This window comes from Zea mays, chromosome 2, assembly GCF_902167145.1.
Source record: "Zea mays cultivar B73 chromosome 2, Zm-B73-REFERENCE-NAM-5.0, whole genome shotgun sequence".
Lineage (NCBI taxonomy): Eukaryota > Viridiplantae > Streptophyta > Magnoliopsida > Poales > Poaceae > Zea > Zea mays.
The window spans coordinates 177,877,879-177,889,093 of NC_050097.1; the positions used below are offsets into that span (position 1 = coordinate 177,877,879).

General features: G+C 42.2%; 1 protein-coding gene across 1 annotated transcript; it reads left to right on the plus strand.

Moving 5' to 3' along the window:
* The first annotated feature begins 1,511 nt into the window (after positions 1-1,511).
* LOC103647349 (uncharacterized) lies at positions 1,512-3,001 on the plus strand. The gene is made up of 2 exons (XM_008671890.4): positions 1,512-1,622; positions 1,700-3,001. The coding sequence occupies exon 2, from the start codon at positions 1,707-1,709 to the stop codon at positions 2,763-2,765; it is 1,059 nt and encodes a 352-aa protein (XP_008670112.2). The 5' UTR covers positions 1,512-1,622; positions 1,700-1,706; the 3' UTR covers positions 2,766-3,001.
* Positions 3,002-11,215: the final 8,214 nt, after the last annotated feature.

Below are 11,215 nucleotides of genomic sequence, written 5' to 3' on the forward strand. Positions count from 1 at the left end.
TCGCGTCACTGGTGCCGTGCGGGGGGAGTGCGGTGATCTGCGGAGGCTGCATCTATAGAGCACGAGTATCGAGGAGTCGGCTCATCTCGAGTTTCTTCTCTCCATATGTAAGGGCCTGTTTGGAAATGCGGTTTTGAAATACTGTAATTTTGAGATACCACAGTTTACAATTGTACATGACACAAATACTACGGTATTACTTTACCACAGTAAAACCATAATATTGCTCAAAACCGAGATATGTTTGGTTCCATTGAAAAAACAAAGTATATGTAGAGAGAAGAGAAGAAAACTGAGGTCCGGAGTGGAGTTTCGAAAACTCCAAAAATACCACGGTTTTGGGTAAACCATAGTATTTAAAACTGTGTTTTGCCTGCACAAACCAAACACCTTTTGAGTTTTAATACTATAGTATCATCAAATACCATAGTATTGTTTCAAAACTGCAAAAAATACTACACTTCCAAACAGGGCCTAAAACGTATCTTGATTTTTAAACATTCATTTTTTCTAAATTTAAATTAAAAATTTAAAAATAATACCAAATATCTCTAAATATGTTCATTCTAAAAATATTTTTAAATACTCTAATAATAGTTATTAAACATTACAAAATATTAATACTTTTATATATCTAGTTAAATTTAGAAAAATTATGTTTTCCGTGCATTTTGCCAGCAACCCTGCGGTCTGTGGCTTTTTCACTGCACATCACGTGATGGTGTCCAGGGCATGACTGCAGAATGCTGGCCGCAGTGGAGAACGGCAAAGAATGCGAATATGCGATACAATGTTCCAGTCACGGATGCAGTAAATAGAAGATGCAGTGAGCACCTTATTTGCTATTGTAAGACTGTCTTCAGCGGTTCCCTCTAAATTTGTCCCCCTATATCCCACTCACGTGCCACGTCAGCAATCTCTCTCCCCCTATATCTCCACGCTCTACAGCGGTTCCCCCTATAACAATCCTCTATACCCCACCACACCAATATTATATACTTTCCTCATCAACTAACTCAACTACCATGAAATATTAAAATTATTTTTATTTATTCTTTGCATAGTACACGGGCGAATTTTGGTCGACATGTAATTAGCAAACTTCATAATTACTATTAATACGTTAGTCTAAATACGGTAACATTTTATGTATATTTTTAAATACAAATTCTCATTCTTCTAGTACATGACACGAGTTGCTTGCACGACACGCCTGGCTTCTACCGGAAGCCACGACCGTCTGGCTTCCTTCACACACCTAAGGCACCTATAAATAAGGTACCCTGGGGACATGATCTACTCATCTAGACAATCACCTCTTCTATATCATCCGCCATTCCATAAGAAGTCCGTAGTACGTACTCGTAGTTAAGGTTTTCAATGGAGTCATTGAAAAGCCTTGTGTTGTCCTCGTCATCCGACGATTCCGACGATGAGATCGATACCTTGTTGCTTGCCCAACATGTTTACCACCTTGTTGAAGGAGACACGAGCACGCGCCGTAGGCGCTCCTCATTGCCTCGCCGAGTTATCCATAGGGACCACGCTGCTGGAGAAAATCTCATCAAACATCACTACTTCGGACCTAATCCTGTGTATCCATCACATGTCTTTCGTCGAAGGTACATTTCGTAAGTTATGATTAAACTTTCATTTCGAGGTTTGTTTTGTTAATTTTTTGCTTTATTTTCGTTTATAGGTTTCGGATGCATCGTCCTTTGTTCCTACGTATCCTTCGTGCCGTTCAGCGAGAAGACGAATACTTCACTATTCGTTGTGATGCAACAGGTTTAGCAGGGCTTGGTCCATTGCAAAAAGTATGTGCTGCATTGCGTATCCTTGCGTACGGGTTACCAACCGATGCGGTAGATGAGTACATACAGATTGGACAGACTACCGCTAGGGATTGCCTTATCCGTTTTTGTCGCGCAATCATATCTTCCTTTAGCGAACGATACCTTCGTATCCCTAACCACGACGACATTGCTCGCATACTACGTGTAAACGCCGACAGGGGGTTTCCTGGTATGCTAGGATCTATCGATTGTATGCATTGGGAATGGCGCAACTGTCCTACTGCATGGCGCGGACAGTTTTGTGGGCGAAATTCGAGGCCAACAATGATACTAGAGGCAGTCGCTGGGTACGATTTGTGGATTTGGCATGCCTTCTTTGAAATGCCTGGTACCAACAATGATCTCAACGTGCTTCATCGGTCACCTGTGTTTGATCCGTTACGTAATGGGACGATGCCACCAGTGCACTTCACTATTAATGGGACTACTTACAATTTCGGATACTACTTAGCAGATGGCATATATCCAAATTGGCCTACCTTTGTAAAAGCTATTCGCCACGCATTTGAGGAGAAAAAGGTTCACTTTACAACCAAGCAAGAGAGTTGTCGAAAAGACATTGAGCGAGCATTTGGAGTTTTGCAGGCTAGGTGGGCTGTTCTACGTGGACCTGCTTATGGTTGGGATCGTAATCACCTCGCAGAGATGATGACTGCTTGCATTATTATGCACAACATGAATGTCGAGGACGAAGGAGATGGTGCAGCTAATGTCGACTTCATTGGCCCCTCTGGGCCGCCTGAACCGTGCAACAATACTGCTGAGGTCCGCAATGAGTGGCTGAACAATCATATCCGCTCGGAGTTACCCAACGATCCGGACCAGGACATCACCTGTCAGGCAACATACTTGTCTTTACAGCACAACCTCATAGAACACCTCTGGGCTCGTCGAGGCTCCATGGGTTGATGCCTTTTATCCAAATGATGTGCTACACCAATGTTGTTTACTTTGAATTATGAACTAAATGATGTGTACCAGGACTAGTAGTCGTATGTGGTTTGTATGTCCGTAGTTCAGAAGTCATGGTTCCTTGTAAGTGTAATGCCTCTGGTACAAATAAGTTGCATATGTTTCCAAACTTCAAGTAATGTATCATAATCCTTATTATCAATATCAATAATGTGAAAATAAACAATGTTCAAAAACCAAGCTGATGAACTCAAACAACTAAGGAATTGTTCAACCACTCTAAAATAGACATGTCCAAACACAGAGGAGCACGGTTCGCCGATACAAAGGTGACAAACACCTTATCAAATACAGTAGTACTCGTCACACAGGATTGTTGATGAAATATTCGATTAAACCTTTTCTCATCGCCATGTATACAGCTCTCAACTCTTCTGGTAAAGCATCCATATCCATGGCAAAAAGTTTGTTGAGCTCTTCAACCTTTTGCTTCCTATCTTCCATCATCAATTTTTTTTCCTGCACTTCTATTTCCTTGGACTGAACCTCCAACTTCTTCAGTTCAACTTCCTTCATGAACTCAATGTTCTGTTGTTTCAGGTTTGATTTTTCTTCACTTTGCTTCAATCTTGCTATCTGAATGTCATGGATTCTTGACAGGTAGTCAGTAGATTGGGATGAACTGGACATTGACTTCTTCCTTGATGCTTTCATTGAGTCACGTCCTAATGGTCTCTTGCCTTTTGAACCACCTTCATCAGTGTGTACTTCATTAACAGAACCTGTAGGTGTAAGACTACGTACTGGCTCGGTCCCTGCATTGCCTCTCCAGGGGCTGCCATGAACCATGGCATCCCATTTGGGTTCGTTTTTCAGGCGAGTCCAGCAGTGCATGAAATGGAATGGCTTTTTCTGTGATGTTGCATACAAAGTTGCAGCTTTCGAAGTCTACACAAGATGTATTACCACTTGTCAGTGCACAAATAACATTACGTTCACATCTACCATGACCATACATTTAGTTTTACAACTGAATATAAGTGTACCTTGTCGTTATCTGTAAGGCCACTTTGGTTTTCGCTGAGGACTCTTGCGTAGAATCCGGCAAATTTCCCTGTTTCAGCTCTTATTTTTTCCCACCTGCTGCTGAGAGCCCTATTAAGTCTCAATGGAAACTCAGCTCTAAGTTCATTGTACCTTTTCTCTATTCTAGCCCACAAACCCTCCTTCCTCTGCCCTGTGCTAATCACTGGGTCACTACTAATCTCTAACCATGTTTTGCAAAGCAACAGGTCTTCATCAGGTTTGAAGTTCTGTTCCTTCGTCCTCCTAAATGTCCCTGGTGTATCTGACGGCTTGCTAGGGCTGTTAACTTCCTGGACGCTGTGTTCTGCTTCGGATTCAAAGGGTATAGGGTCAGTCTGGTTGGGAACATGGGTGGGCACCGGTGGACATGGAATGGGTGGTACCAATTGTGGTTGACCGAAACATGTTTGTGTAGGAGGACCCCCAGGAGTTGTCATACCAAAATATGGGTTCCATGGTGTACGAAAGGTATATCCAGATGGGTCATTAGGTCCCTGGGACCAGGTAGGATTTGTCATATGGGAATTTGAAGGATTAGTAAATGTTGAAGCCTGTGTTGGGTCGAACCCTTGGGGCTGCCACATCTGAGGATCCCACATGGGTGGGGGGAAAATTTGGTTACCTGTATTGGGGCTGGCAGCAGGTGGTCGATAAGGATTGTTTGAGTTGTTGTCAGGCATTCTGGAATGAAATACATAAATACATTAAGTTGGACAACACATAACAAACTTGAACTGTAAACGTCACACTTGAAAGCATTGCAAATCAGCTTCAGACAATACGAACAACAGGATGAAGCATTGGAAATAAGTTGAGTACAAAAGGATAAAGCATCCCACAACAGGTTCGTACATAAGTAAGATAAGCTTCAACCATTCGTACATCGGTTACGCATGCATCAAACAGATACCACACAAGTTCCTACTTTATTTGGATGCATTAGTACTACTACGACCAGGTTCTACGTACCATTATTACAGGTTCCAAATGCTATACCTAGTGGACCTGTTGGAGTCGTAGGAGTCATTGTCACTGGCGTCATACAATTCTGGTGAGGATGGGGGGTGAAAGTTATTTGTCTAGGCACGGGCTTGGCATCCTGAGCAAGGTTAATTTGTTCCTCCATCCTATCCTTCTTTGGGTCAGACCTTGCTTTGCTCTCAATTGCATCCTGCTCCATCAGGTCTACCTCTTTTCGAATAGCAAGTAGAGCATTCAGAAGGTAATGCTCGTCACCCAAATGACGGAAAGCCTCTTCTAAAAAGGTCCTAATATTGACTGCACGACTTTCCACTGAGGATGCAAGATTGAGGACCAAGTTTTGCACCAGTTTGGCATCATGGCTGCTCATGTTGATTTCAATCGTCAAGCAGTTCCTCCTTGGCTAGACAAGGTGCATAGATGAAAAAATTAGGGGCAGTACCGTTACTATTTGGGTAACTTCAACTGTTAATGTCAGTTAGGAAACAAATGTTGGTACCAATGCAATAAACAAATGTGGCAAAGTTATAAACTAAAATGTTGTTGCAATTTACCAACAATTGTTGGTTGCAATGTCTATGCACTGTAAATTAATTGATCACAGTATCCATGCCTGGGTGAATTTGTTCGTGGCTTCTAATAAGATGAACTTGCAGAAGAAACATGGGAGCACAGACATCAGACATGGACAGTACACTTAAGAAGTTGATTATAAACAAATAACTAAAGCGAAAAATGATTTAGAACCTCAGTTAGTTGAAGTGGACGTCAAATAATGAAATAAATATTTCAAGCTGCATAATAAGTGAAGGTTTCGTTAGTTGCATGCAATGCTTACTGATGTAACAAACAAAGGGGTTGTATGTTAACTAAGTGGAGTTCATAAACAGAGTATCTTATTACAATGCAAAAAAAGGGATATGCATCAAACAAAGGGGTTGTCATGAGGAATTGAACGGTAATTCGTACTTAGTTGTTCGCATTCCAATATGAACATTCAATTGTGTACCAGCATGACTGACCAATCAACATACAACTAGCATGAGCACAAATTATTTGACCTATTCGACTTAGGTGGATAAACAAAGAATAAGCACGCCACGATGACGACTATCAAAATCACACCCGAGTCTTCGTGTTCTATCGTATGCTCGAAAAACTATAAGCCTTGGACATGGTCTACAAGATAACGACGGATCAGTTAAGCGTAAAGGCCTAACAATAGGCGATGTGGACAAACCGTAAACCCTAACTGGGCAAATCGCCATGAACAAATGAATCCATCTACTTAATCAAGTAGATGGACATGTAAACGCTACGGTTAAACCAACGGAGATGTTTTTGGGACACGGATTGAATCCGACATGAAAAACTTGGAGCAGAGAAAGGGGCGTACCTTCGACATCGTAGCTCGAAAGAAGCAGATCTGGTGAGCGTCGATCTGTCGCCGATTCGATTATTTCGCGTTGACGTGAGTCCCGCAGACGACGAACTGGCGGAAATAGACGACCGACGGCGGCGTCTTCGCACGGATCGACCGGGTCGCCGCTCCGCGAAGCTGCCCAGTGGATCCGCGTGGACGACGGCGTCTGCTGGTCGCCGCCCGGAGCAAGGCAAATGAATCGCGGCGGAGGGCGGATCCACGGCAAAGTTCTCCGGCGGTGGTGCGGTCTCCGTGGACTCGCCTGGAGCTCCCTCCTCGGAGTATTCCGAGCGCGCGGGCTTGTCTGGGAAGCTAGCAGCCGGAGGGGACGCGAGCGCCGTAGCGTGCCCATCCATTTAGCGGGAGAGAGAAGAAATCGGGAGGGGAGAGGAGGAGGAAGAGGGATGCGCTGAAGGTGAATGGGGTGTACTGTAGCCCCTATACGGGCTACAGTAATAGGGGAGGGGTGGTAGCGGCGTCCGTTGAAGACAGTCTAAGAGTAGACAAAAAACCTTATACAACACGACATCACTGGTATGAGTGGGTGAGTATGAATATAATTAAAAATAAATAACACAATATTTCCTCCGTCCTAAATTATAATACGTCTGACTTTTTTTTTGTCACATTTTGATCGGCTCGTCTATTCAATTTTTTTGAAAAAAATAAAAAATTAAACCACATTTAAAATATATTATATGTTAAACAATATAGCAAAAATTAAAAATAATTATTAATTTTCTTAATAAGACGAGCCAGTCAAATTTAGGGTAAAAAAGTCAAATGAATTATAAATTGGAATGAATAGAGTATGTGTTAGTTAATATAGGATTTATACATATGAAGTAAACATGACTGCAGAGTCTTGTGGTATATGGTAAAGAATTGTGATGACAAGGGCGTAATATTTTTTAGGATAGAAATTTAGAGTAGTATAAGTGCGGATAACCTAAGGTATCTGTCAGATTGGTTGCACGGATAAGCCAAGTCTGGTTTTGGTCTAAGGGGTGTTTGAATGCACTAGAGCTAATAATTATTTGGCTAAAAAGTTGCGAGTGGATTAGCTAACTATCAAATAGCTAGCTAGCTATTAGATAATTTGCACAAAAATAGCTTTGAATGTCTTTAGCTAATTTTAGTGGCTAACTACTAACTCTGCATTCAAACACCTCCTAAGACTGTGTTTAGCAATCACCTCTATATTTCTCCTCCTACATCACACTCGCGCGTCACGTCACCAACCTCTCTCCTCCTATATCTCTACCCATTGGTTCCTCCTAAATTCTCCTCTTATACCTCACTACAAACATAAAATATTATTTACCATATCTACTCATCATCTATTGCTATTCCCCCCACTACAAAATACTGTTGTGCACGGAAAACCAGTATAGAGGGGCGACTGTCATAGCCCAAATGCGGTGGTTCACTGTTGGGAGCGCTTGCACTGTAGCGGCGTAGGGGGAAGCGGTGAACGCAAATGGCATGCACTGTTGCCACCACATGGAGGGGAGCGGCGTCCGACTGTACTCGTAGAAGACGGTCTGAATAGGTTGTATATGAATGCAAGTACACAACCTATGTACGTGTTTGGTTGTCCATTTCTAATTGGGGTTTACAGATATATGTTATTATAAAAATACAATTATGATTCGTTATACACGGTCAAAGTCGCCTAGAGGGGTGAATAGTCGAAATCTGAAAATTATAAACTTGAAGACAAACTTTGCTCGGGTTAGCGTTAGAACGAGTATAAATGTAATCAGAGTGCGGAAGAGAGTTCTTCTTGCTATGAGTTGCTCAATGGATGACTTTGGAAGCCAACTCAAAAGGATAAGCAAGAGAACTTTAAAGAGAGGGGAGAGAAAGAATCAAACCATGAAGTAATGATCAACATAAATGAGCACAATGATTTATTTCCCGAGGTTTGGTTCCGAACTACCTAGTCCCCGTTAAGGAGGCCACGTAGGTCGGGTCTCTTTCAATCCTTTCCCTGTCTCAAACGGTCACCGAGACCGGTTGAGCACTTGAGTTGTTTCACTATCTCGGGGACGCCAAGTCCCGCAAGGGCCTCCACACGAAGAATTTGAGCCTCTTGTCTCACTTTACAATCAAGAGAATAAGAGCGAGAGAGAAGAGAGCAATTGAAGCTTAAATGATCACAAGACCTTGCAATACTCAAATGTGCTAGCCGCTGTCTCTCAAACACAAATCAATCGAATGTGGCACAGGAAAGACTTTCAATGCATGGAGATGTTGCACTTAATGTTTGGAAGGTTGGGAGAGGTGTCCTAGTTGGAGGGGTATTTATAACCGCCCAACCACTCAAATAGTTGTTGGAGAAGAGCTACCAAAACTGGACGGTTGGGTCGTGTACTGGACCGTGAACATTATTGTTCCGGTGCACCACCGGACCATGAATAGTGGCATGCCATGTATTCGTTCTAAAATGGCAGGTGACCGTTGAAATCCTATTAGGTAGTCCGGTGTAACACCTCAAAAAAACATAGATTTGAGATCTAGGAAAATTCTCCAAAGGTTTTGAATTACAATATCTTTTAATAAGAACTCCCTTACCTTTGAAGTTGCATCCCCTAAAATAAATATGTTCCCTAATAAAAAGATTTAAAAGGGTCTATACATGAACTTAATTATTTCCATGTTGAATTATATATTTAAAAAAATCTCTCTAAAGGATTCTATCCACTAGAAATTGTTCCTTTAAAATGCCTATTTTTGTATGTATGAGTGGCATACTTAAAATCATTGGTTTAAATGGGATAATAAACAATAAATTAATCAGATTGTTTTTTGCATCATGCTAGAAGTTCTTGGTTGTGCAAATTTGAACTTCAAAACTATACTTGGAATTTGAAAGTCCAAATAGAAAAGGAATAAAAAATAGAATCAAAAAGAAAAAGGAAAGACCTGCTTTTGGGCTGAATCTCCCCAACCCAGTCTGCCTGTCTCGCGCCAGCGGCCTAGCTGCACTAAACACATGCGCTCACCTGCCGCCGTCACTGCCCAGCGGAGCCCGCATGTCAGCCCCTCCTCCCGAAGTCCGCGCGCGCCTTCGTTTCCTTGGGCTATCATTGACGCGTGGGGCCGCATTGATAGAGTCGCCCCTATCCCTGAGTTTATTACGCATATTATGTCGCAGATCCAGCCTAGGAATGCCAACAATCTCCTCGGCTTGGATTCGTTCACCGAGACTATAAAAATTAGGGCCGCGGCCTCCCTTGGCCATAGGATCAGATAGGGGTAGCTTGCCGCGAGAGCGAGAGCACCACCGAGCGGATCGCGGCAAAGGGAATGTACTACCGTTAGGGGAATCTCGCCTACGTCCATGTTCAGAGCATGAAGTATGGCTTCGGGGCGTCACCGGTCCACCACGAAATCACTCGTGGCGGTGGGTGGCGCGGAGGATCACCGGAGAGACGGAAATTCCTCGCCGGCGCAAAACGCCCACCGCGGAACCGCGCATCGTCAATGGCATGAATCCCAGTGTCGCTACTTCGGGCAAGGGTGCCCTCTATCGCATCATTTGAATCCCTGCATCGTAAATCGCCGGGCTATGTAGGGTATAGGGTTGGAGGTCGTCGTGGTGCATGTCTCCGGCGAGACACCGCTGTGGGCGCTCGGGCGCCGCCGCCATCTGATTGTGTGGGAACGAGATAACTCCACGACCATCGATTCTAGAATGGACGGTCCCAATTAGGTCGTAAGAATAACGGTTCATTGGTTGATGTGAACCGTAGATCGTGGGTCGAGCGGTTCTTGTTAGATTGGGCCTAATAAAAATCAGGAGCGTAGATCTTAGATCGTGTGGCCTGGGTCGCGTACCACTTCAGAAAGAGATGGATCTAATCCAGTAATCCTGGCCATAGGGGGTAGATCGGACGACTCATACTTGGTTATACCCCTTCGGCCTCACACCTTTGATAAAGAGACCTATAATCAACCCACCGTCCTAGCCTATATATAAATCATTACGCTTCGGTCCATATTTTCACAAAGGGGACCCTCGACTTATAGAAAACTGTATCACCATCCTTTTCCAGGATAAAATAAATTAGGAAACCATACAAAAATCTTGAGAACCATTTTAATTATAAAATTATTATCTGAGTAATTTAGAAAATTCATAGTCGTTGCATTTTAACACCGATTTGGTTCGTTCAAGTTGCGGTAGCTTCGCAATAGAATTGTCTACACCGTAAAAACATTATTTATACCATGTCACATATTTTTACAAATAGATATTTTATTTAACCTATGTTTGGTAGATTAATCTTTATAATCAAAATTAATCTGCCCATAAATATATTATAATTAAAATATGATCTCTACTCAAGTTATAACTTAGATTAAAGTTGAATTAGTTATTTCTTTGTAATATTCTTCTCACAAGATTTGTATTAATCAAACATAGGGCATACTTTTACTATTTAATCACCTAAGACTTAGAAAATCCATAACTTTCTCATTTTAACTCTGGTGTAGTGGTTCTCAAACCTACGATCTCGTAGCGGCGCATAGAATATTCTTACACAGTTTATTCTTATGCTTTGATGTAATGTTACCATATACATTATTTGCTTGATTGTATGTATTACTACGAGTAGAGGCGATGTGACAAGGAATCTGAAGCCAACATCTGGACAACATCTTTTCGCAAGTATAAGGCAAGTTTTGTCCTTGATCACCTTCTTTACCTAATAATGTTCATGATAATCATCGTGGCATGCTTAGGTTAACTTGATGTGACCTAATATGTTACCTAGTTTTGTTTACCCTGCACCTTGCATACAAATGAATTAATAGTTAGTCTTGCTATGCTCTACCTGGTTTTGGGATTAATATTATATCTGAATTATGATCATGCTTTATCATTATTGTTGGCTTAATTATTGTTCATGGTAAGATTTCTGTCTTAATTGGAACATGGAGCGACCAC